Source organism: Carassius carassius, chromosome 43 (assembly GCF_963082965.1).
Source record: "Carassius carassius chromosome 43, fCarCar2.1, whole genome shotgun sequence".
Taxonomy (NCBI): Eukaryota; Metazoa; Chordata; class Actinopteri; order Cypriniformes; family Cyprinidae; genus Carassius; species Carassius carassius.
The window spans coordinates 18,592,803-18,620,112 of record NC_081797.1 but is presented as its reverse complement, the minus strand read 5'-3'; the positions used below and the strand labels follow the sequence as shown (position 1 = coordinate 18,620,112).

The 27,310-nt window shown below is 38.9% G+C and overlaps 1 protein-coding gene across 2 annotated transcripts; it reads right to left on the bottom strand.

Moving 5' to 3' along the window:
• Positions 1–458: 458 nt before the first annotated feature.
• LOC132125406 (large ribosomal subunit protein uL23m-like) lies at positions 459–22,634 on the bottom strand. Of its 2 annotated transcripts, none has more exons than XM_059536789.1 (5): positions 22,511–22,634; positions 19,172–19,294; positions 15,564–15,646; positions 8,876–8,949; positions 459–797 (listed from the first exon to the last, which is right to left on the bottom strand). In XM_059536789.1, the coding sequence occupies exons 1-5, from the start codon at positions 22,576–22,578 to the stop codon at positions 633–635; spliced, it is 513 nt and encodes a 170-aa protein (XP_059392772.1). In that variant the 5' UTR covers positions 22,579–22,634; the 3' UTR covers positions 459–632. The 2 variants fall into 2 exon arrangements, with proteins under 2 accessions (XP_059392772.1, XP_059392774.1); XM_059536791.1 differs by lacking the exon at positions 22,511–22,634 and adding an exon at positions 21,360–21,517.
• Between the last annotated feature and the right edge of the window lie 4,676 nt (positions 22,635–27,310).

Here is a 27,310-nt window from a genome sequence, read left to right as displayed (position 1 = left end):
TGGCAAGTGGTTATCCAACACATTTGTGGGGAATAGCCAAGTTGAAGAAAACACAAAAATAAGTCATGCTGTACTGTTTTATTGGAATTGAAGTATGCAGTTTTTTTTAAAAGAGCTTTCAGGAACAACATTAAGAGTATGATTTTGCACAAAGAACTGGAGAGTCGCTTCATTAGATTGACCATTTTACCGCAAGTAGTTCATGAACTTGAAGATCAGCGAGAGCAAAAAGGAAAACATTGGAGGAACTTTAAAGAAAAGGAAACATGTATGCTCAGGAACTTTACAAGGGAGACCTTTGCTTGAGCAAGTTTCTGAGACCTGTGGGAGGAGAACATAACCTGAAAGACTTCCATGACATGGCAGATGCTCAGGAGTGATCACATGCTATGTAGACATCAGGGTTCATTGATAGAGAAAGCTTGGAAATCCATTACTCCATTAGAATCATGTGCTCTCAGACAATCTCTCTTTCCATCGAGTCAGATCAGATCTCTCCAAATGGCCCTCTATGGATGCTGGTCAGATCACTGTAAATGGCTCTTACTGGACAAATACATAATCTACAATAACCACATTCTTCATTCAGCTGCTGCCTCTCTGAAGTCATTCTTCATTCAACACTTCTCGGTCTAGAGGCCAAACCATTCAGTAACTCCTCCTCTTCTGGGATCTGATTTCTGCCTCTGACGCTCATCCTCCATGAACTTCTCCTGCATCTCCTCAACAGAGCCCTCCTCATGCTTCTTATCCTTCTCAGGAAAGATATCTGGGAACTGGAAGGTTTGCTGCTGAGCCTGTAAGAAAAGCAGCAATTGTTAAAGGTTTGAAGATTGTCTGTCTGTTTGTTATCAACTTTGTCATCCTTACTATGTTCCATTTAGTTTTTGTGAAACAGCAGTTTTGAAGAATGCTTTATGCTTCCTTCTAAAAGTAATAAATATCTACACTTGTAAAATCTTTAATGCTTAATGTTACAGACAGAAATTGTTCATTAAGCTCACTTCACCATTTTCTGGAGCTCTGCTCTCCAATGCGGTCTCTGAAAAACTTGCTGAAATAAATAGATCACCATATCTCAGGGGCCTAGCCCTTCTAAAACACTGTCAATATTTTTGGCAGACAGGAAGGGAGAATAGGCCTTGTGCATGATGACAGAGAGACAATGTGCTAATGCTACTGGTACGTCTCCATACCAGAGACCATCAATATTGTTCCAAAGATAAAACAAGGTATGGCAACAGCAGGAGAAAACAGAGACTGCTTGAGTTAACAGCTAAGAAAAAGCAGTGCCTTTCTGAAACAAATGCTTCTACTGGGATGATCTATTATTTTGGCCGGTTCTTTGTTACAAATGCAGTAACTTTTAAATGAGTAAAATGACCAAAGAATAGTGAAAAAAGAGGGGAAAAAAACAAAAAAACAAAAAAAAACAAGTGAAACTTAAAATCAACAGCTTGGCCTCCAAGGCTCAGCAGTGGCACTCCAACAATACCATCTAGGAATGCGAAACCCCACACTATAAACACAGAGTCCAGCCAAGTGAAAGTACAAGAACCAAGCCTATTAAAAACAGGACCTTAGTAACAGAGTACTAAAATGGATGCCAAAAAATGTCTGTTCCTTCACCTGTAGTACACTTTCCTTGAGAAAAAAAAAAAAAAAAGAAATATTCACTATGACTAAAGACCAGCAGGGGACCCATTCGCATGACAATCTAAGAGTGGAGTTGAAAAGTTTTGAAGCCCTGACAGACAGGATTATTAACAAAAACAAGTCACCATATGACTGTCTACCAAAACATTAATGTACCTTAAACAAGTGCCTTATTGTTGGCTAGCACTAATGTTTAAACATAATGTGTACAAACTCTTGTCTCAGGCTATGGCAAATGCTTCTTCTTCTAATATTACTATTTCAAATGTAAATGCAGCACTAAATGTTCATGTTCATTATGTAATAAAAGTAGTTGTTAGGAATAGCATGTAATACATTATACAGAAAGTGCTGGATGCATCAATTACGCATTGACATGTCTCATTTGACATGTCCCCCCTCACCCCTGTGCGAAAAAAGGAAGACTAAAGCATGGAACAAAAATGTTGTTGTTGGGTTTAACCCAACATCTGTCCCTGTTAGACTAACCGACTCCCCCTCCTCCACCCCTCTATAAGTCAAGCCCTGAACTTACACAATAAACTGTACATTTTACATCGGGGATAGACATGCATTCTGAGCCCTTGTGAGCAAGAGAAGTTTCTAATTATATTAGAAGTTAAATGACTGAAAAAAAACAGTAAATGTCAAAACTGTAAAAGAAAAGAACAGGAAACAATGCATTAATGTTTTAAATTCACTGGTTCATAATGATTTGTGAAGACCAATGTATTATTGCTTTTGGTCTCAAGATATTTCATAAAGTGGGCACATACTCATGTTACAGGAGGAACTTGAGTCATATCTAGCAATCAACATAAATAAACTTGGGGTTGGGGTTGGGCTCGGGCCGTAAGCAACCACCTACTAATGCCCAATAATTACTCAGAACACCATAGCAACTATCAAGCAACATCTAAACAATCATCCTGACATTAGGAACAACTCGGGACACCTATTAGGAAATGGAAGGTTGTCATAGTTTGTAGCATTGCACTGTGGTGGAAAATTTTATATGTAAAGGACCTTTCTGAATAAAAAAAAAAACAAATAAAAGGGGGAGTGTTCAGGAAACATTCCTTATTTTGCCAATTCTGTTTGCTGACGCTAATGTCTGAAATCATAGACTTCACCTTTAGTCTGATGTATATAGCATTTCCTAGCTCACCTTTAAAGATTCTTCGAGTTAGTTTCAATGAACAGAGTCTGCAGTCACTCCAAATCAGTAACCACCCTAACACTAGCACTCTTGGTGAACTCTAGTGACTCACATCCCACAATCACTTCCACGATCAGTCAAACGGGAACAGCTGGCATGAATTGGGCCAGTCTGAAAGCATTAGCAGTAGATGGGGTTTCCGTACATAAAGCACCACACTCTACCCTTTAGTCACTGCCTTATGTCCACTTTTTGCTCTATGACGATAGCTAAACTATAAGACAGAAGCAGAAGCTCCCATTTAAATGTTTCTCATGCTCTTTATATTCCCATAAATGAAGGGGGAAATTAACATTTTTATCTTCAGAAAGAAATGCAAGTACCCAAAGAAAACAGAATGAACTAGTTGGGGAGTATAAATTAAAAGGTTGTACGATTTAAATGTACTAGCAAGTTAACTAGCAAAACCCTTCAAATGAGAGTGAGATCAAGACCTGGTTGTTTGCCGATATCTCCTCAGAGACATTCATTTTTCTTCTCATGCTTATCAAGATTTCCCCTTGACCAATCACTGCTGCAAGAAATGGACCTATGACAAATTTGATTTATTTTGCACCAAGGAGTTAAAGTCAAACAAAATGTATAAATCTGATACATTCTTTGTATGTGACCGCATTTTCAGGACTTTTAATGATGAGTGCATGTTTGGGTAATGTTGAAAGTCTATTAACAAGTTCATTACCAGACAGGAGAGCAGGAAATGCTTGTAAACAGCTCCCTCTGTCAGTCTCACTGGGTGGGCCATACTGCTACTTCCTCTGAGCCCACAGTCTTAACTGACGACCGATACACACAAACCACAGATATTTGGCTGCCCTGAGACACCCCATATCTCTTGACACACACCATACCGAAAATTGAGCCTGAACTGAGCCAAAAGTTGCAACGATGGTGGGATAGTGGGGACAGGCTCCTGATAAAGAGATGATATGTAGCTTTAATGGTTCTTGCCAATCAAAGTGGTAATTCAGGGCAGCTCTATGGCTAGACAGGAATTCCAAGGCTAGTCTCAGTAGCGAGGACCCAGGTTGGGACAAACAAATGGAAAACTCCCAAACTTGACCACAAGGGAGGAGCGGATGGTCTCAATGAGTACATGACCTCTACACCATCTCAATAAACTCGCAAATTTGGTGTGACCTTTAAACCACAGTGACCAACAAAATGCTATGTGGATGGGTTTGTTTATATAAAAGTATAATTGTGTTTAAGTGGAATGCAGCCTATGTACAATCCAAAAAATGTGTAAAAACAATATAGACAATGGGACTATTTGGAACTATTGTAGCATTTCATATTTGATCTCAAGAAACAATAAAAATCATGGCTTTGAAAAAAATTTACTTGAAAATGTAAGTCACTTTGGATAAAACCATCTGCTAAATTTGTAAATTTAACATAAGTGAACAAAAAAAGTTGAGTACTACAACAGGTATGGAATGACATGAATGAGGCAAGTTTATAACATGTCTTTGTATCTGTTTTTGTGAAAAAGAGCACAGACCAATAGTGCTAATGTAAAGCGTTTCAGAGAGAACCAAGGATTTGGCCCATCTGAGGCCTATCTGGGCCTGTGCCAGTCGGTCTGTCTGCTCTGCTTCACTCTGACGCCTTGACTGCCTCCCAGCAGAAGACCAGCGTTTGTGCATAAACACTTCCTTCGGGCATGGGTATAGTGGCCCAGCTGTCAAAACCTGACTGGCCACAGCAGTAGAGAACATGATTCATGCAATGTGTTCCCCATGCCAAGACACAGCTGCCTTGCCAAAAATGTGTGGGGGTCCAGAGTCTTTGTTCCTAAAACCACTCTAACGAATCCTCAATGCCAGGGAAAAGTGTGCAGAGGGAAAAATTAAACAAAACATATTATATTTCCTCAATGAGGACAGCCATGAGCCAGACGTTTTTCTACCCATTACTGTAAAACAGAAGCAGGTTTCCACTGCAACTGGGGAACTGTTTCTCGTAAACACGGGCGTAGACAATCGGCTGGCACACAGTATGGCTTGTTAAATCATTACGGTCAAGCCAAGCGGTCAGTCTAAAGGAAGGGGTGGCAAAGTCTCCATTCAGAGCAGTATCAGCCCTCATGTCATTTTAAGCCACTGAGTCAGTCGTTCCATGTTTGCAGTGATGACAGTTGTGACCGGTTGACTTGTTCAGACTTGCCCAATTGCTGGCTATTTTTTAGTTCCCCAGGATATTGGACCCTGTCAACAGCAATCAAAGATAACCCCTACTTTTGCATGTAGGGTCCTGAACCTCTCCCTCAATCTCCGGTGTACAAAACACACAAAAGAAAAGAGAGGGGGAAAGAAACAGTGAGAGACAGAAGCAGGAAAATTGAGGTGGTACCATAACAGGAAAAGCATTACTAGCTTCTGAGTAATTTATTTTGAAAATGATACAGAAATAAAGCTGGGTGGTGCCTGGACATCGAGAGACTGATAAAACAGTAATGAGGTGGAAAAAGAATGGTGTTTCATGACAATGAGTGTTTGTAGTAATACTAAATGAGAGTGCTTTGAGGGAAATGCAAGAAATACACAGCTCATAAAGGACGTGGAGTGGAGGTGGAGGCAGGGCTTCAATATCATCTCCTTTGCTCACGTCTGCAGGCACTCACAGAGGCTGTCCCGTAGTGGACGTACATTGGGGAGCTGAGTGTGTGTGTGCTTGCTTCAAACAGGATGCCAGAGACCCCGCTGGCCTTTCCATTATTCATGCTGTGCTTCTTTCATCTGAACACAGCCTTACGAAAGTCCTTTTTGGTGGATGAGATATTGTACATTTGCAATTAAAAATGGTAGATAAAAAAAAAAAAATTCTGCCTAAAAATGCCCTGATCACATGCACAACCATACATGAAAAACAGTGTCAATGTTTTATACCTAGTCCGCCATTAAAAAAAAATAAATAAATAAAATGCCGGCAAACTTATTCTCTTAATTCTACAATGACAAAATTAGCTTCCATCTTTTTATCTACAAAGACAAATGTATAACTCGTACCTTTTTTGATGTACAATTTTAAACTTGTACTATATCTTTTCTATAATAACAAACCTAACTAGTTGCTTTTTATTGTACAGTATATTTTTATTTATATACTGACAAACGTAACTTGTACCTTTTCTATAATACAAAGATAAATTTAACTCATACATTTGCTCCAATGATAAACTCACCTCGTACCTTTTCAAGTTAACAAACTTACGTCATAACTTTTTGTTTCTACAGTGCAATGATAAATGAACATCATACCTTTTCTAATTGATGAACTTACCTCGCAACATTTCTGTTACACAAAATTCAATTATAAATGTGCCTCATACCTTTTCTAAATTACAAACTTACCTTGTACCTTCTCTGTTGCACAGTGCAACAATAAACCTAACTTGTGCCTTTTAAAATGACAAACTTACCTTGTACCTTTCTATTCTACTATACAATAACTCAGCTGGTACTTTTTCTAAACTACAAACTTACCTCATACCTTTTCTATTTTACAATTTTAAACTTAACTTTCTCAATGCTTGTGAAATCAGTATTTCAAAACGTGTTTGAAGGCATGAAACACATGAACTACTCAAAGACATTTCAGTTTTCTTCTTTCATTACTTTGGCTTACAGTACTCTGAACTGCAAGGAATACATGACAGCAATTTGTAGGGCCCTACATTCAATTAAGCGCCACTGAAGCCAAACGTTGCCATCTAGTGTTGATAAGATCACAACGAACACGAGCCATCAACTTAAAACAGCAAAAATGGAAAGGGTGTTAATTTGTGCATGGCAATCATTAGGGGAGATGTGTGTAACAGGAAGAAACCCATTTGAATAGAAAAAAATTATAGTATGCCTTAGCATGGTTGAGTTTCACTCGGTTTTGTTGAGTGGTAATTGAGCAGAGTGTGCTCAAAAGTTCAGGTGGAACATTGCGATCTGATCTGAAAGGTAGCCTGGCTACCAGCTGATCCAGACTGAAACACGGCCCCAAAAAACAACGACTCAGCAACAAGCTCTCAAACAACAACAAACATCTATTAGTACCAACAACAGTTGCCTTGTCTTGCCAAATACTGATACTTGCAACAAGACCTTCAGTGAGGTATATAATTAAGCAAAATGGCAATTTATATAACATTACAGATCAGTGAAATTCAGCATAGGGGGTAAGTAATTCTGATAGGAAGAGTCTATACAATAGCATGTGCTATATGTATTATGCCAGCCATCCTGGGAAACTACAGACGCAACATCAACAAACAGAACCTTTATGCCAGGAGCGAACAGGTCATGAACATATCATTTCATTTAACTAGAGCGTTACTTCCAAAGCGGTCGTACATAAAGCCTTGATATTGTCTCAAGATTTTATGTTGCTTAAGATTTCCCTGACCCCTGTCTGGACCTCCCTGTTCTGGCACAGCTCCATGGTGCCCTCGCTCACCTCGCTTCATGTGTCGACTCCATCCGTAACCCCCTCCTCCTCCTTGATGAACTCCTTCTCCTCCCCACCGTGGGGAGGTCTGATGAGAGAGTGGCCGTCAAGGAACTGTACTAACGCACAGCTTTTTCAACAAGCTTGGAGTTTGTACAATCTGGGGGGTTCGGGGGGGGGGGGGGGGGGTTAGTAGAGAGCGTTCCACACTGTACTGCACCTTGAATATTAGCCGATGTAGTGGATTGGTGGGGGGGGGGGGAGGGGGGCTGGCAGGGGGAACCATTTAAGGTATCCAACCACAGAGCACTCCCTCACATGTGGTGTCAATTAGGAACAATCTTGTTTTTACCCACCACTGAAAAGAAAGGAGGGCTTTTCTTGGGCAGTGTTTTTTTCAGACCTGCTAAAGGAGAAGAAAGAGGCCGGAAATTTGGTTTCATATCAGTGTTTTTCGCAGCGGTCTGAGATTTGTTTTAGTTGAAAGATTGGACAACAAGGAAGCAGTTCTCTCCAGAAATATTTAAGCAAATATGGCACTGTATTAGAAAGAAGACAAATGTTAGCAACAGGATGCAGTAATTCTCTGGATCCAAGTCCCTAACTGGGTTTATGAGAAGGTTAAATTGATGGCACAAAACTACACAGGAAGTCATTCAGCTCGTCAAGAGGAAGTTCACCTTTAAATATTAATCTCTTTTGCTTGTGTATCCCATTACAAGTCGCTCTGTTTTGACAAGTTTAATTATTTACCCCTGCCTTGATTGACAGCTGAAAAAAAGAGAGCAAATAATCCAATGCTTCTCTTGAAAACTAAAAACCATAAAGAAACAAAAGCAGCTTTCCCAAATGAATCCAAGGAGATCAGATTAAGGTATTTTCACACCAGCATACTTCAAACACGGTTGGTATCAACAGCCCAGGGCTATGCCCAAAAGCAGGTGTGAACCCAGCAGTGTGATTCGCCACTGGATTGTGACCAATGCTAACGTTCTGATGCCCCAAGAAACAACTCTATCTGCCCATGATAATAACCATAGCTCTCTGAGAACTTTGTACTATAATTCCTACACAAAGTCTGGCATGTAACCAAAAACGACCTCTTGCCTTCTTGGCCAAAGCCAGAACACAAACTGCTGCCTTTCTCAGGAAAGCAGGGGAGAATATGTGGGAGAGACAGAAACTAAACAAGCAGCGATGGGACTCAGGGAGACGAACACAATAAAGTGAGGGTTTCGCATTCAAAGAGTACCAGTGCCTTGGGTTTTCTAAGGGAACATAAGCTGTTTTGGGCCCTCAAAACAAAGAAGAAACAAAAATGCAGTGCTTAAATGTCTAAAAATTCCATTTTTTCAAGGGGCAATGGTTTTGTTTAATAATTTCAACTAAGACAATCCATCTGACCCAAGCACCCATAATCTATAAAGTCATAAAAAGGGATTAAATGGTCCTGTGCTAATGACGGAAGCATTTTCTGATTGGCAGATGTACACACAGGGACTTTAACAATGCATATCAGGCCCTTTCAAATCCAGGCCTCAACAGAATAACACTCACCAGTTGAACGTATGCCACTTTGTAATCTGGCCTCTTCACTCGCTGGTTTGAGTGGTTTCGTTTCTTGTTTGTACCTTGATTGAAGAAAAAAGGAGGTGATGAATATTTAGCTAAAAGATTATTATAATTATTATTCATTTACAATTGCTCATTCTCAATAGCGTAATGCAAAACTTATTTTGAATTTTACTTAGGAATTATGTTTTTAGTAAACAATTATGTTTGGTTGCACTAGAGGAGGCACAAATCGCAGATATAAAGTTAATGAAAAAGACTTGTTTTTACTTGTCTAAAAAAAGCACACTGCAACAAAGCAATACTATCAATGTGTTTGTTTAACAATGAATAAATCAACCAGTAATATCTGATTAATGTTGACTAGTGGTGGTTAAGGAGATGCTATTTAAAATGTAGCTAATTATTATAATTGTAGTAAGACCTCAGGTGATATAAAAAATAACCTCTCCAACTGTATTGCAGCGGAGTATATTTAAATCTTCAGAATTCAAAAAAGATTATTATGTTTTGCAGAATATCTTAGATACCCAATATGTATTTTAGGGTAACAGGGTGTTGGGTTTATCTGTTAAGAAGCCCATGTTTTCAGACATGTTAACTGTGGAATGCATGTTAACCTTTTCCCAGCTGGCCATGATGTAATTGCGCAAAGCCTGCTGGGTGATATTCACAAGAACCCAGAGAAAGAAGTCAAGAAATACATCTGAACCAAATCACTTCCAAAAAACAAGGCAGTGCAAGAAGAGTAAAAAAAGATTCAATCATTAAAAACATATGACAGAACACAGCATTGTTTTACTTTTAAACTTTCTGACTGAATGAACCAAATGTCATGCAGTAAAGATGTTTTAAAGGTAGTTATTATTACGTAGTATTATGTAGTTTTTCATACTACAAGTTCATAGTGACCGTGTCTACTTAGCTCAAAATAAATACATACAAATTAAATTTAAATGTGATCCATATAATCTGTGCTACATTTCAGGTCTTCCGAAGCCATACAATACAGGCCAAAGTTTTGAAGCTTAATAGCAGTATTGTCACAAGGAACTGTTGTTATTCAAAGAAGATTTTTCTTCCACTGACGAAAGATCTCCAATGATATAAAGTCTGAAATGATATGAGAGTGGTATTGTAATGTCAAGATTTTGCAGTGAAATCTCTCCTTATACCCTGCTCAACAGAAGTTTAAATGACGACCTGTGTGATGGGTTTTCTTAAACAGGATTGGCAGTCTTCCTTTACTAGTATAAGGAAACCCTAAACACACAAACACTCCCTCCATTTAGGGTTAAATGAACGGTCAACCCACAAAACAGGTGAGAAGCACTTTTGTTCAAGTATGCGACCTCTGTTTCCATTCCCGTACTCCCACCCAACATTATATAGTATAAATAAATATTCAATCAAGCTCTCTTTTGAGGTTGTGTGTTGGCTGGCTAATATTATGTTACAAATCCCAGGCCTGAGGGGTAGTTATAGAAACCCCTTCCAAAATACTCTGTAGGAAAAATAATAGACGCCTTGAGCCCGAGGGTTCGACCCGAGCCCCCCTTTTCTCCATACCCTTTAAACCATCAGCAGAGTGGAGCCCATGACGCAGAGTGGGAAACCTTCTCTGACGTGGTCTATTTCACCTAATGGTTGTTCCGCATTTTTTTTCCGCCTTTACGTTGTGGCTGTAAAAATGGCCACTTTGCTTATTGGCCCTCTCCAGCGTTGGTGTAGAAACCGCACGGAAAAATCCCAGTGGCTTAAACCCAACTGGCAGCTCGTAAAAGTGGTTCCCTCTGCGTTAACCAGACGGTAAAGCCTATAATAACCCCGGCATTATTTACGTACCCTTAGGTATTATTGTTTATGTTATATTGCCGTAACCTTTATGCTTTTAAAGGAATGGTTCCATGTTTTAAATTATGTAATTTAGTCACCCTAATGTTGTTCCAAACCCATAAAACCTATTTTTATATGAAAACTAGATAAAAAAATAAATAAAAAATTCAATCTTTTCCATACCATGACAGCTCAAAGTGGCCACAGCTGTTAAACATATATATGTATATATGTATATGTATATATATATATATATATATATATATATATATATATAAAATTTTAAATGCACCATTACAAGTAGTCTATACAACCTAAGTACTGGATTCAATGTTTTCTGAATAGATATTTAAATCGATTATTTTTATATTTATGTGAGGAACAGACCTAAATTCTATTCACTGATAATCTTCTCCACAGTTAAATGTTAACTTTTGGAACCAGCGAAAATATCACTGATTTCAGAACTTAGACTTGTGGATGAACTGTTTGTCCGATTTGCCAACCAGATCAACCAGTTCACTGAAAAGAAAAAGCTCAAAACCGATAATGCCTAAATCTGTGTGTAATGATTTGGTGTAATTATAAAACATCATGAATGTTTCTATCCACTGGTTGTTGGTTGGACGGAGGCAGATCTGAATGCGAGTTTGCAGTCTATAGAGCACAATAGTCTCATTTTGGAAGTAAAAACAGCTTTGTCCCTGGTGAAAAACTACATTAATAATCAGCATCTTACAGATGTGATACATTATGAACTGTCATTATATGAAAAAGAGATGTTTGTGAATATTTAAAAACAAAATCTCCATTGTACATTGTAATGGCATGATAGTATATAAATGCCGAAAGTTTCTGGTTTGGATGAATTCCTCCTATAATAATGACGCTTTTATTATATATATATATAAATTAAAAAAACACGGTTGTGTAAGACTTCTGGCAAACTTTGTGAAGAAATAAACAGGGCAGGGCATCCTAGGACAACTGTTGATTGGAACACTACAGCCATGGATGGAGAGATAAGCAGCTGTGAGTGGAATCACGCAAACCACTCCTTCTTTCACTTCCCTCTCCTTTCCTCCCTCAGTGTCTCCCACTTGATTCGAATTCCGCAATACACAGTTCCCTGAATTAGCCATATGTTTATACATAAACTTCAGTAAACTCCCGCTCGGCTGTCAAGTATCTCCAAAACATCTTGTCAGTATTGATCATTCTCATTGACTAACACTCATATTACCCCTATCTAGGTGACCGACCACCCCAGGAGCGCTAACACAAGTGATAAACATAGAACATTGGCGAGTTGTTGTATAAGGGCTTCATAAAGTTCAGGCCAGTTGATGGCACTGCTGCAGTCAGCTGAGTTTGGCTTGCGATGTTAGTCAAGTCGACAACAAAACAGAATGAGCAGAGGTGCAAAAGAGTGAAGGGAGCTCACAAGACATGCTCTCGCATGCAAAAACAGCTGGCCAGAATGGACTGGAATAGACCAGAATGGAGAGGCCTTGACTCTGCGTTTTATTTTTAATCAAGTATTTAACTATTAGAGCACAGGGTACTAAAAAGATCTGACACTTGATGCAACTGGAAGTTTAACACCATAATGTTTCATTTTCAAATAAAGCTGTGTTATTTAACCCTTGTGGGTTGTTGGGGACGTTTTCGTCCACTAGGGGGTAAAGTTAAGTCTTATTTTGGCCACAACTTTCTCTGTGTTTGAGCTAATGGAATGATTTTTGGTGACAACTCTTATTTTGAAATTTTTCAAAAACTCAACGGTACACTCTGGGAAAATTCACTACCCTCTCGGGATGTTCGTGGATGAAAACATCCACTAAATTAAACTGCTGTAAAAATGTATCAGATAAATATTTTTTTCAATTTTTTTTGCATAAATCTATTAATCAACCTCAGTCCTGATCAAAACTACCAAATTTATAAAAACATTCCAAACATTTTTAACTTTTTAATTACCAAGTTCATAAATGATGTCACTGATTTGGGAAAAAAAACCACAAAATTACATATTTTCAATATAAAAAGTGATTGTGGACTGGATTTTTTTTACCTTTTATCACAGTCTTGGGCATGTCAAAGATTAGTAACAAGATTGGCTTTGATGCATTGTTAGTTTTTGTGCAGCATTAGATTTAAATTTCTTCTCCCTAATTAGCTGTTGGTGGCTGTTTTTGCCCCATTGACTTCCATTATAACGACATTTTTTGATTGCAAAGCCATGACACCATATAATCATGCATTCTTGATTGTTTGTGGTTTTCACTTTTGGGAAGAGGTAAAAAAATGTATTTTTACAGTTGATCACTAGGTGGGACCATTAACCCTTTAAATAGGCCTGTGCAAAAAAAGGCTTGGTTTCTGGCTTGTATATGGAGTTATATGGAGTATAACAGCAAATTATAGTGTTTGTGTGTGTGAGAGATTCTTGATTGTTGGTGGTTTTTCCTGTTGGGAAGAGGTAACATTTGTTATTTTTTACAGTTGATCACTAGGTGGGACCATTAACCCTTTAGATAGGCCTGTGCAAAAAAAGGCATAGTTTCTGGCTTGTATGGAGTTATATGGAGTATAATAGCAAATTATAGTGTGTGTGTGTGTGTGTGTGTGTGTGTGTGTGTGTGTGTGTGATAGAGAGAGAGAGAGAGAAAGAGGGGGTGTGAGAGAGACCTTTGTGCACTTACCTTGATGTACAGTATTTGAAAAAATCAAAATATGCACCTCATGCTCTCAGAACTACATGGAGTAAACAATAAAAAAAGAAGTGTGTTTATGCACCTGCTTCCTTTTGATGGTGAAAAGTACAGATGGCCTATATGTGAAATGCTCCTCTTTTCTTGATGGTAAAGCCAGTTTAAAACCTTAAAATCCTGTAAAAAAAATCTACTTCGCATCAAATTTATGAACAATGTATTATGAACCAAAATGCAATACCAACTTCAAATAAGCTGCAGCTCGCTGGAGGGGTCACGCTACATAATCATTTCTAAAACTTTGGTACAAGTCAAGCCCTTTCTCGTGTTGCTTGCTGCTCTTCTCACTATTAAATATCCAGCACGATGGCATGCAAGTGTTTAAATCCACGTACTTAGCTTTTGTTTAGTCTATTCGCTTATTAAGTCTGACGTCACGTAGCAGCGCTTCCGTGTCCAAACACTCTATCAGTTACCACAAGAAAACAACAAAAGGTGCTAATATAAACTCACAATGTGATAGAATACTAGCGAAAAAGTTATAATATTAACCTTTAACTCCATACCGAAGTACCAGATAGCCAGACAATAAAAATATAAATATAAAAAAAATATCTAAAAATTATTTGTGTTTGGGATGCTGTGAGCACGGAGACTGTAGTGTATATCGTAAGTTTGAAAGCATTTAACTTAAATTATTAATATGAATAAACAGTGCTCATAAACGGCTGCTGAGGTCATATTCTCAAGTGAAGCAAGTCGAGGCCTGGACCCGGAAACAGCGCTTCTTACGTCATCACTTAACAACCGAATACTTTCACCACCATTAAAAGGCAGCAGGTGTATAAATACACTTTTGTTTACTCCATGTAGTTCTAAGAGCTGAGGTGTACATTGTGATTTTCTGAAATACATTAAGGTAAGTGCGCAAAGGTCTCTCTCACACACACTCTCTCTCTCTTTCTCACACACACACACACACACATACACACTCAATATAATATGCTGTTATACTCCATATAGCTTCATATACACGTCAGAAACTAAGCTTTTTTTTTGCACAGGCCTATCTAAATGGTTAATGGTCCCACCTAGTGATCAACTGTAAAAATAACAAATGTTACCTCTTCCCAACAGGGAAAACCACCAACAATCAAGAATCTCACACACACACAAACACTATAATTTGCTGTTATACTCCATATAACTCCATATACAAGCCAGAAACTAAGCCTTTTTTTGCACAGGCCTATCTAAAGGGTTAATGGTCCCACCTAGTGATCAACTGTAAAATTAACAAATTTTACCTCTTCCCAAAAGGGAAAACCACAAACAATCAAGAATGCATGATTACATGGTGTCATGGCTTTGCAATCAAAAAATGTCGTTATAATGGAAGTCAATGGGGCAAAAACAGCCACCAACAACTAATTAGGGAGAAAAGAAATTTAATTTAATGTTGCACAAAAACTAAAAATGCATCAAAGCCAATGTTGCTACTAAACTTTGACATGCCCAAGACTGTTATAAAAAGTAAAATAAAAATCCAGCCACAATTACTTTTATATTGAAAATAAGTCATTTTGTGTGTTTTTTTTCCCACAAATCAGTGACATCATTTATGAACTTGGCAATTAAAGAGTTAAAATCTTGGATTTTTAAAAAACATTTGGTAGTACTGATCAGGACTGAGGTTGATTAACAGATTTATGCAAAAAAAAATTGAAAACAAATATGAATCTGATACATTTTTACAGCAGTTTAATTGAGTGGATGTTTTCATCCCGAACAACTCGAAAGGGAAGTGAATTTGAACAATCCACAAGGGTTAAATTGGTATTACCTATTTACCAACAGAAACACAAATATAATTTAATAAACAAAAATTTCAAAAACAAAATTTAGTAAACAAAATCATAATCACATAATCACAGATGCAGTTTTACACTTTTCAAAACATCAGCCGAGAAATGGCATACATGTAATTGTTTACATATAAATAGGATAAAATATATTTAAAAAATTTTGTAATGTAGTCTAATAAAAACAAACTGCAAAAAACTGCTTTAAAATCTTTCATTAATCACTCTAGATCAAATATAATGACAGAACGTTTTACTCACAGTACTGGATCCTTGTGCGTACAGCTGCAACAGGAACACTGTAGATCTTCTCTAGATAATTTCTGACATCAAACTTGGTCATTCTTGAAGAAAATTGAAATGGATAGAAGTTTAGAGTTGCCATGGAGTAAGAGAACAAAATATGAGAATCTATGGTGTACTGAAGACCTTAAGATTCATGTCATATGGAAGTATTTAAAACAGAGATTCCCAACCTTTTTTTGGTCCACAATCCATCTTTTAAGTTCCAAAATTCTTGTGACCCCACAACCCCATCCCACCCACCTACATAACAAAATTAAAGATGAATGCTTTAGGATCTCACCGGTGGCAAATAACATTCATCTGCATCTCTGGAGACCCTAAGGCTGAGAAACCCACATTTAAATTTAGTTTTTCGAGGACTGTAATGACGTAAAATGCTTTATGTGACATGCTTTCATGAACAAACAAAACAAAATTGTATTATTATGTTTTCAGTTACTGAAAACCCAACGAGAACCATTCAGAAAACATGACGCCGGAGCTAACGGGAAGAACATTATGATCTGCTTTGAAAAACAAGGATGTTTGTTCACAAGTCAGTCCATGTAATTTTTTTCTTTTGTAAAGGAGAGAGTTTCCAAGAAACCCAGCAAACAGATGCTCCTTCGGAAAGAGCATTGTACGCACATCTTTCCGAGTCTGCACCAGCATGTGATGCCCAGATTTCAATAAAGTGGAGTGGAGTTTTGGCAGCTTAATTTATGTGAGAGAGGAGATGCGTACAAAAGCGCGTTTGTCTATGTGAAAGTGAGAGAGTGAGGCGATTCCTAGAGAGCAGAGCACTCGAGCCACAGTGAGACAAATAGCTAGCAGACATAAGTGCTTTCTGAGATCTTGGAGTGGAGATCTTTTTCAGTTCCGGCCTCCTGGTGACCTCGACAGCACTGCCAACAGGAAGGACCTTTGCGTCCCCATCCACGTCTAGTGCTGTATAAAGCTAGAACATCTGATGGTAATGTACAAGTTAAATGACAAGATTAAATTTTCTGTCAGTCTCTTTTTAGGCTTTTTTATGGAGGATTGGGAAAGGATGTGGAGTGGAATCGACCCCACCTGAGCAGCACAGCTCAATGTTTCTGCTAAATGCATTAACCACCACTAGGCCACATATTTGAGGCTTCATATAGGAAACAGAAAAAACATAGCTTGGGAAATGCTGGTTTGAGTTTGACCTGCAACATATTTCAATGATATTTTCTTTCTTTCCATGATAATTTACTGCCATTTTTCAATTTATCTGTTAAATATATACAAAATAATGCAAATATTAAAGGATTTTTTAAACTGGGGATCGTGAACACCTGGGGGTTTGTCAGTTGATGAATTATATAATTAAAAAAATGAAAATATTCCAAATAAAACACTAAAATATGTAATATTTTGTTAGAACAGAAAAAGTTATAACAGAATAAAAAAAAATTGGTCAAAAGGGACAAAGCAAACTGATTGGACTCAAACTCACATGAGCAGCACAGCTCAATGTGTCAGTCTGTAAAATGAATAAAAATCACTAGGCCACATGTTTGACTCTTTGTCTTGGAAAGCAGAAAGACAAAAGAAAAGATTATAATTTTTTGTCATTTTCCACTTCATCTATCATACACAGCAGGGTTTCCCAAACTAGGGTTCGCACCCATGTGGGTTAATGTGGGAACTGCAGGGGGTTTGTAATAATTTATTAAATCATAATATTTTTTTATCTTAAAATGGTTTATTTATTTTTATTATAAAATTAAAATAAATCATTATAGTGTTACTGATTTAGTGAAATATTAAGTTAAAATAAAAAATATTTTAGGTCAGAGGTGTTTGGCCCAAAAACAAAACAAACAAAAACAACTGGGAATCCCAAACACGAGGACATAACAGTGAAGAGTGGGAATTTAATTGCAATTTTAATAATCACTTAATTTATACTGTACATTTTTTATCTGTTTGGACGATGCTTCTTAGTTCTACTCCATAAAATCAATTAAATGAAGCACTGGGTGACACGGTCATGACCTTCAGCTGATGTAAACAGTGCCTTGCGCCTGTGTGGCTTATCTTTTGTAAGTGCTGACGTCTTATAAAGATAGAGACCTCCTCGTTGTTCAATCCTGTCTACTGCGAGTTGCGCCCCACCCTTCACACATAAACAGTCCAAGCTCGTCTCTAAACTTGTGCGCTCAAACAGCCCATTTCAAAGGCTTTCCAAGTAGGTGACTCAGAAGCAGAGAGAAAAAACACTCCACATTTTGAGGAAATCCAAAAAAAGGGGGATCTTTTGTTAGCTGATGACCTTTAGGTTACATTCACACCACTGGGACTATAAAGGCGGCAAGAGAGTGGACAAATAGCTTTAATGAACTAAGAAAAGATCATTAAAATGAAATTGTTCAAAAAAGAAAGTAAATAAAAAGATGAAAGATCAAATGTTGACGATGGACCAGATACTTAAAAGGCCTATAGAACGGTAAATAAACGAGATTAAACAAATCCTGCAAAGACAAACACTTTGTAAAGAGGCCCTCTTTCACAAAAACAAGTGCTTTGAAATTCTTTGGCTCTGATAATCACTATGCAAACCAGGTTGGTTTCAAGCAAAACAACTCCTTGCCAAAGTGAAGGGTATCTTTGAGAAGTAGAAAGTGAAGAGGGGGATGTTTTAATGATACTTCTGTTGCTTTGTCTACTTTCATACTGTTTGCGATGGGACTGTGTCAAATGCAGCTCCAGAGGAGACAAAACAGTTCTTGATGTCCGAGGCGACAGTGGTTCCAAAACAAGAAAAAAAAAACACCTCTTCCTTTGATTGCACAGGCAGGAAATGTTTAGATTCAGGTGACAAAGATGCCTGGTGCGGATTAAGACACTTAAGATCACAAAACAGTCTGTAAAAACAAAGGAGTAAAAGCAGGTAAAAAAGGCTTCCTCTTAGCACTTGCGCAAGTGATAGCATATAGCCCAATTACAAACGTGTGCGGTTTGGAACACATACTGGTGGAATAATAACTAAGGAACAGGGCTCCACCGTCACTGCTTTAGATGTACGCCCTGAGGTTCTCCAGAAAACAAAGCAGACTTTGTCCTCTTTTCTTGTGTGGACTCTGATTAGACCCGTTATTAACGGTCTGACTGCCTGTTTCGTATTACACCGCAGCAATGCATTAATTACGGCTGTATATTTGGTGACGTTTAACAAACGTCATCAATAAAGGAACGAGATGTCGGAGAAGTAGGTGAAAGAGCTGTAAACAAATCTTGAGAGAGGCAAGGAAGCTCCGAGGCATCATCGGCCATGCAACCGCACATGGAAACGTCATCCCGGGTTTTGTTACGAAATGCTGCGTTGCATCTAACCGGTCTGCAATTATAGTTAAGCATCACTTAAGATGCTTTAATTCTTTGTGATCATCGTGCGCAATAAGATTCCCACTCTGCAATTAACAATGCCAAGATTAAATATATTTGTGGGATTTGTCTGCCACCTAGTGGATAATAATGCAACTACATCATTGAAAATTTTCAACCCTAACAGTGACACAATTGGTTTTATTGAATAAATGACATTAAATACTTACTCCATAGGAATGCGAAACTGTACTGTTTCAGGTGGCTGTTCTTTGCCGGGTCTGACCAGGGTTAGATTGAAGGTGGGCCGGAATATTCTCAGCTGTGGGTTACCAAGCTGGTATAAAGGATATCTGAACAAACAGGGAAATTACATAAAATAACATGAAAGGAAATTACCATTCCATGTATTTGTATTCCAAGGTATTATCATAGAACTTGTATAAATATGTAAAGAATATTTTTGTAGTCATGCAATTCAACAATTTATTTTATATTTTTCCAGCTATTTCTAATTAAATGTTCCAATAACTTACAAAATAGTGGAAGACCATAGTAGAGTTTTGCATATTTACCATAACACTAAATGACTGCCATATTCATATACCAAGATTTTTACATGTAACTAATGCGCTTCAAAGAATAACACTTTACTCCCTGTTGAAAAAAAACCCAGCATATGCTGGTTAGGTATGTTTCGATGCTGGGATGCTGGTTTATGCTGATCCTTTTCTGATTTATGCTGATCCTTTGCTGGTTTAAGCCGGTTCTTTGTTGGTTTATGCAGGTCCTTTGCTGGTTTATGCTGATCCTTTGCTGGTTTAAGCCGGTTCTTTGTTGGTTTATGCAGGTCCTTTGCTGGTTTATGCAGGTCCTTTGCTGGTTTAAACCGGTCCTTTGCTGGTTTAAGCCGGTCCTTTGCTGGTTTAAGCCGGTCCTTTGCTGGTTTATGCAGGACCTTTGCTGGTTTAGCAAGGACCTTTGCTGGTTTAGCAAGGACCTTTGCTGGTTTAGCAAGGTCCTTTGCTGGTTTATGCAGGTCCTTTGCTGGTTTATGCAGGTCCTTTGCTGGTTTATGCAGGTCCTTTGCTGGTTTATGCCGGTCCGTTGCTGGTTTATGCCGGTCCGTTGCTGGTTTATGCAGGTCCTTTGCTGGTTTATGCTGGTCCTTTGCTGGTTTATGCCGGTCCGTTGCTGGTTTATGCCGGTCCTTTGCTGGTTTATGCCGGTCCTTTGCTGGTTTATGCCGGTCCTTTGCTGGTTTATGCCGGTCCTTTGCTGGTTTATGCCGGTCCTTTGCTGGTTTATGCAGGTCCTTTGCTGGTTTAAGCCGGTCCTTTGCTGGTTTAAGCAGGTCCTTTGCTGGTTTAAGCCGGTCCTTTGCTGGTTTATGCAGGTCCTTTGCTGGTTTAAGCCGGTCCTTTGCTGGTTTAAGCCGGTCCTTTGCTGGTTTAAGCCGGTCCTTTGCTGGTTTATGCCGGTCCTTTGCTGGTTTATGCCGGTCCTTTGCTGGTTTAAGCCGGTCCTTTGCTGGTTTATGCAGGTCCTTTGCTGGTTTATGCAGGTCCTTTGCTGGTTTAAGCCGGTCCTTTGCTGGTTTAAGCCGGTCCTTTGCTGGTTTATGTCGGTCCTCTGCTGGTTTATGCAGGTCCTTTGTTGGTTTATGCCGGTTATGTGCTGGCAAATGACCGGCATAAACCAGCAAAAGAACCAGCATCCCAGCGCCAGAACATACCTAAACAGCATATGCTGTTTTTTGTTTGTTTGCTTGTTTTTTAGCAGGGCTGTCACATGTATTTACTATAGTATTAGCCAAATTATGTGTTCAAAATAAGTGTAGCATTACCATCCCTGCAAAAAAAAAAAAAAACGACTGAAACCAGCCTAAACTGGTGGATTGGTTTTAGCTGGTCTTTCAGTCTAGTCAAGGCTGGTTAAAGCAGGCTGGTTTTTGAAAGGATTTGTCTTTTGACCATTTCTGTTCAGACTGGTCTAAACAGCTAAAACCAGCTGACCAAGCTGTGAGACCAACTTGACCGTCTTAAACTAGCAAATGCTGGTTTTAGCTGTTTGTTTGTTTATTTGTTTTCTTTTTCCGCTGGGTCATTGGTACAAATACACAAGAACGATAGAATTAGTCTCATACTATGTCGAAATTAGCATGGTATTACCCTGGTATCACGTCAAAAAACATGGTATTGGTAAGCATAGTATTACCTGGATACCATGTCCAAAATATAATATTACTGATGTGAAAGAGAACTACAAGTGTAAGTACATACTGTAAATCTACACAGATTAACGTTAATTTACACATTCGGAAGGACAAAATATAATGTTATCTTCACTACTTTTTATACAACACATTGACTCATGTCTGCATAATTACATACTGTAAACAAACACGAAAACACTCACATTATCCGTTTCGCCATGTCCTGTAAATGTTCTTGATTTCTACAATCACATGTGCTGTTTATATTTTATTTTCATGTGCTCAAGGTCCTAGAAAACTGACTGCTGTGAAAACTGCGCAGACGAGCGTCAAACACTGTTCAAAATAAAAGTCTTTTTGCAAACACTGTTGTCGATTGGATTGCACAGTGCAGTTAAATGTGGAGTATTGTAATAGGATAATTAAATAAATATGTGTTTAATATTTACTATATGGGTTTTGTTTATAAAAATGTGGATATATATATATATTAAAATACTGTTAGAACTTTTATTTTGATTGAAATTTAATGTCACCTGACGTCGTTTGATCGTTCTCCGCTTTGCTGTTTCCTAATGTCACTTTTTTTTTTTACCCTTGTGAGATTTATACAATTTTGCATACATGGTTTAATAAAAATTTGTTGGAATGAAAAAAAAAGTCACATTTGATTTAATATAGTTTCAAATAATTTAATATATTTTTACAGATCTATATGCGTTCGAATATATAACTAGTTTTGGTGTCCTCTCTCTCCGAAAATGTACCCGTTTTTACACTACAAAAGCTCCGACCGTAGCCTACACGTTTCCTGAACACTTGTGTAGTGATTATTTTCACCAGCAGAGGGTGCACGAGAACTACATTGATTATTGCCGCCACCTCAGTCAGGAAGAACAGACCAGTAATCAGAAAAGATTCAAGGTAGTACTGACGTTAAATTAAAGTAATACAGTTTGTTTGTGCTTTATAACAGGGCTTCAACGTGGTATGGGGTTGTTTTTGAACACAATTTTCAAACGTTCCGGACAGTGCTGTCACGAACTAATTCCCACACAACGTTTATATAATAATACAGCGTGAACGCAGCCATATCTTAACTACACCACGTGTTGTATGGTGATCCTTAATATAAATATATAATTGAAAAAGGTAAACTAAACAAATTGGCTAAATAAAAAATGCAACAATAATATTTGCTGAAAGCATACTGTAATCTATAATCTAATATGCAAAATAATAAGGCTATAGAGAATGTAAAGCTAGGTGAAGAGTTGCATGCTGGGGTGACGCCAATCTGGGAGGATTAAAGAGATAGTTCACCCAAAAATGAAAATTGTCAACAATTACTCACCTCATGTCATTTTTTATAAAATCTGAGAGCTTTGACCCAGAAACCGATCGAGCCATCTTGTAGGACATCTTAATTCTCTAACTATACTTTGATTGGATTGAGGATTGAGCAGGTTTCCTGAGGAGTCATGAGTGACACTCGACTTCCTGTCCTGCGTGCTCTGCCCTGTAGTGCTGCAGAGCGCTCCGGCATCCGGCAAAAATAGAAGCTCTGCGTATCTGCTACGGAGGGCTGCGGATCGCCGGAGTCGGAACGCAGCTGTACCGCATTCAGTGGAAATACACTCATTGACTTTAATGGAAACCTATTGACTCCGCCGCCGCGCCGGAGCCGTAACGCAGCCGGTGGAAATTGGGGGTGAGAATACTCAGGTGTATCCTATGCCGAAGGCGGAAAAATTTACACACTTATAAATTCTCCTCCCCCCTTCACATCTGTCGTAATAAATTAAATTTACATTTTACCTTTGCAGTTAAAGTAAACCATATGTCATATATTTCAACAGGGCATCTTGCTTTATTAATATTTATTATGAATTCCTTAAATAACGAACTTTAACAGCATAAGGGCAGATGCGTTTAGGGCAGCTGAAGATGCTTTTAAGTGACATTTGAGTGGTCAAGAACTTTCCGGTGTTTATCCTCTTATTCCTCCATCCTCATTTATTTTCCTTGCATCCTTCCCTCAAATCCTAAAGGGGTGGAGCTAAAATGTGTGGAAAGGAAACATAGATGCACAAATAATGTTTGAAATGAGAAGCACCCACTGTAAACTGAGTAGCTCTTTGAGTGTCCGTACTGTAAAACCATTTCACAACAGAAGAGGGAAATCTTGTCCACTGATCCGCAAACCTGAACCAACATTGACTTTTTATCATTGGCATTTCATCATTGGCATTTTAAGGGTGTTAAAATAACCATCTCCAGACAATGACAAGAATATAATTCTTCACTGTTGTTACTGGAGGACCTGTAATTTCAGCTCTGAATCTTTTATTCAGGGTAAATGCGTGTGATTTTGCGATATTTACCACTGCCAAAAAACGTGTCAGAATTGTCCATTTGGAAATGAGTGTCTAGATCGGTTCTTTTATATTTTATGTCACTTTTGTTAATCTAAAAAATCTTATAATGTTTTTTTTTTTTTTCAGCAGAGACCTGGTCATGAATGTAATTGTTTATCGGGTACCTGAGTGAGATTAGAAAGTGCTCTTGGGGTTTGGACAGTTGGCTGACGCTCTTTGTCTAGGTGCCAATGTTTAGCAAAGGGTGGGTTTGGGTGGGTTAGAGGAGACGCACATATGCAACTTGACTCCTCTCAACCTTCAAGCAAAGGTCTGTTCACACACTGTTTTCCAATGCTGCCATTTATAGATTGGCCCATGCAGTTTGTTTGTGACTGAATCTGATGCCTATTCTGCTGTGGAGTAAAATGTGAAATGATCGATATTACTTCTTAATTAGCTTTAGTACAAAATAAATCTTATTCAGATTAATAAAACCCATAGTGCAAAGAGCTTCAATACCGCTGTCCTAAGGTAAATAATTAGATTACTGATGTCTGTGTAAATGTAGTCACTGTTAAGTTTTAAGTGATTTATTAATGTATTTTTCCCCTTTTTTGTGAGTAATAATTAATAAAAAGTGTAAAACTTTAATCAATTAATTAGTAAATTTCAAAAATAATGTTAAGTTCTGCTACAATTGCACCGCTACTATTTAAAAATCAGTTTCTTTGCATGGAAATTCGGTCAGCAGGGCAATCAGGATTAAAATATGTTTAGATTAAATATATGCACCAGAAAAAAATTAAAATACAATAAAGATTGGGGTTCACTGCGGCAGAGACTCCACGATTGCAGGTGCGAGAAAAGCCATGGAAACTTTCCCAGCTCGGGTTATATTAAAACCAATCCTTCCAAAGGGAAGGGGAAATTGTAAAGTGAAGATCCAGACAGGAAGATGGAAAAGTCTTTTGGCTTAAAGTGAATACTTGTAAAGGTCTGCAGGGTTTTTTTTTTTTTTTTTTTTTTTTACTTTTGTCAAACAATATTAAATATTTCCTTGAGGGACTGCCATGCCACTCATATTTTCTGTTATAGCACTGATTGGTATATTATGTTAAATGAATGTACGTGAAAGTGATCTGCAACTGTAAAAATCAAGGGGGCCAAAACATTACAGAAGACTTGATCCATGATAATAGAAGAAATGGATGCATATGCAGACGCAAAGAGTTGAGCACTTCAGTTTCATCTAAAATTTGTGATCACTATGAAAATAGTCTATCAATCGTTTTTCAATTCATTAATTTAATATTATTTATACAGTGTATATATATATATATATATATATATATATATATATATATATTTATATGCGTGTGTGTGTGTGTGTTTATTCAGATATAAAATAAGGAAATAAATGCAAAAATACATTATTTAATTTCAAATTAAAATGTATATTTACTTTAATAAAAATTTTGTATTTGTTTAAGTGCAAAACTGGGTAATAAGTACAAAAATTTTATGAAAGTTTTTTTTTCTGCTAAAATAATTTCAGATGCAAAACGTATTATTTATTTGTTTGCAATGACAAATTTTTTTATTTATTTATATTTTATTTAAATGCAAAAATGGGAAATGAATGTCAAAAAATTTGCTGCTGATAATTGTAACGAAACAGATAACAGAGATCACAGGTAAGTGAGTTCAGCAGGTTTATTGATGTCGGGATCAGAACAGGAAATTAGGTAAGTTCAGAATTCAACATAACATCATAACTTAACGAAGGAACTGGGAAAGTAAACAGTCTTTATCCACAGGTTGCGTATTTGGCGTGCTGTCCAGGGAGAGGGAGCCCAGGGTACTCCCCCTGTCCAGGGAGAGAGATCCAAACTCGGCGTATAGCCCGGACCCAAGCGGTCCCCAAAAATGCAATTAGTACAGGACAGCAGCCAGATATGTACATTTGCAACCCCCTAAAAAGCAGTAGCGCACACTGCTGCTGCAGTGGAGGAATACAGATAGAGGCTCCTGCGGGAGCGAACACTGCTGCGGCAGTAGAGAAATATAGATAGAAGCTCCTGCGGGAGCGAACACTGCTGCGGCAGTAAAGAAATACAGAAAAGGCTCCTGTGGGAGAACACACTGCTGCGGCAGTGGGGAAATACAGAAAAGGCTCCTGTGGGAGCGCACACCGCTGCTGCAGTGGAGAAATGCAGATAGAGGCTCCTGCGGGAGCGAACACTGCTGCGGCAGTGGGGAAATACAGAAAAGGCTCCTACGGGAGCAGACACTGCTGCGGCAGTAGGGAAATACAGAAAAGGCTGCAGGAGCGGGCACTGCTGTGGCAGTGGGGAAATACGGAAAAGGCTCCTGTGGGAGTGGGTACTGCTGCAGCAATGGAGAGATATGGAAGAGCTCCTACGGTAGCGGGCACTGCTGCAGCAGTGTGGGAAATAGATAAGGCTCCTGCAGGAGCGCGATGCTGCTGGGACGGCTGGAGTGGGGATAGGCCGTTATAGATGGATTAGGGGATGTTAGTTAGCTATGGTGGGTCAGGAGTTTGAGTGAACAGGGATAGACTGGTGTTAAAGGGGTTGGATGGTGAGGGTTCAGTGAGCTTCTTAGTTATGGAATCAGTCTGACCGCACGTAGGTCTTGAAGGCCTCTGCCTTCTGACAAAATCTGTGTCCTGATGTTGCTGGCTACAGGGGGTGGTTCCAAGGCGAGAGTGTTCGGAGGAGTGGGTAGCGGTGTGGTGGAAGATAGAGAGAATTAAGGGCAAGCATGAGAGGAGGAGGAGGAAAGATAGCTGCCAGAACCGCTTACGGAGGCGTGCTCATGCTCTGGACCGCTCCAGGAGTGGAAGAAAGTGGGGGAAAGAGAGAGGGAATGGCAGGCATCGGGGCCTGTGCCATAAGTGGAGGCATGCTCACACTTGGAACTGCTCAGGGAGGGAATGCTGAAGGAAAAAGGTGGGCGGGGAGATGGCGGGCGTCTGGACCTGCGCCATTATTAGAGGCATGCTCACGCTTAGGACAGCTCTGGCAGTGGGAGCGGAATAAAAGTATGGGAAGAGAGGGGGACTGGTGGGCATCAGGGCCTGAGCCATTAGCGGAGATAGCCTTATGCTAGGGTTGGACTGTGGGGCTGCAGGTCATGGGTAGAGGAGGGGGTTGGTAAGAATAGGGGTGTGGATTGGTCTGCGCCACTAGCAGAGACGTGCTCATGCTAACATCTGCTACGGGAGCTGGAGGCCACTGAATAAAAGGGGGTAAGAAGTAGGAGGAAAGTCTGAGATGTGAGGGCCTGTGTTGCAAGCGGAAGCAGCTTCACGCTTGCTTCACATGCTGTAGGCCATGAGAAGGGAGTCCTGAAGACCCTGTGTGCAGCCTGCACTGCTAACGGAGGCAGCCTCGCGCTAGTGTTTGCTATGGGAGCTGTAGCCCACTGAACAGAAAAATGGTTGTTAGTAGCATGAGGGAGTGGAAGAGATGTGGGTATGTGTTACAAATGGAGGCAGCCTCAAGTTTGCTTTAGCTGCTGTAGCTATAGGCCATGGGAAGGGGGGTGGGGTATGTGATGCCCTGAAGAGCCTTTGTAGCATGCACTGCTAGCAGAGGCAGCCTCATGTTAACGTCTGCTATGGGAGCTGGAGGCCACAAAAAAAGGGGGTTAGAAGTAACAGGATGGAAATACAGAGATGTGCGGGCCTGTGTTGCAAGTAGAAGCAGCTTCATGCTTGCTTTGGCTGCTTTAGCTGTAGGCCGAGGGAAAGTGGAAGGGTTAGTGACATT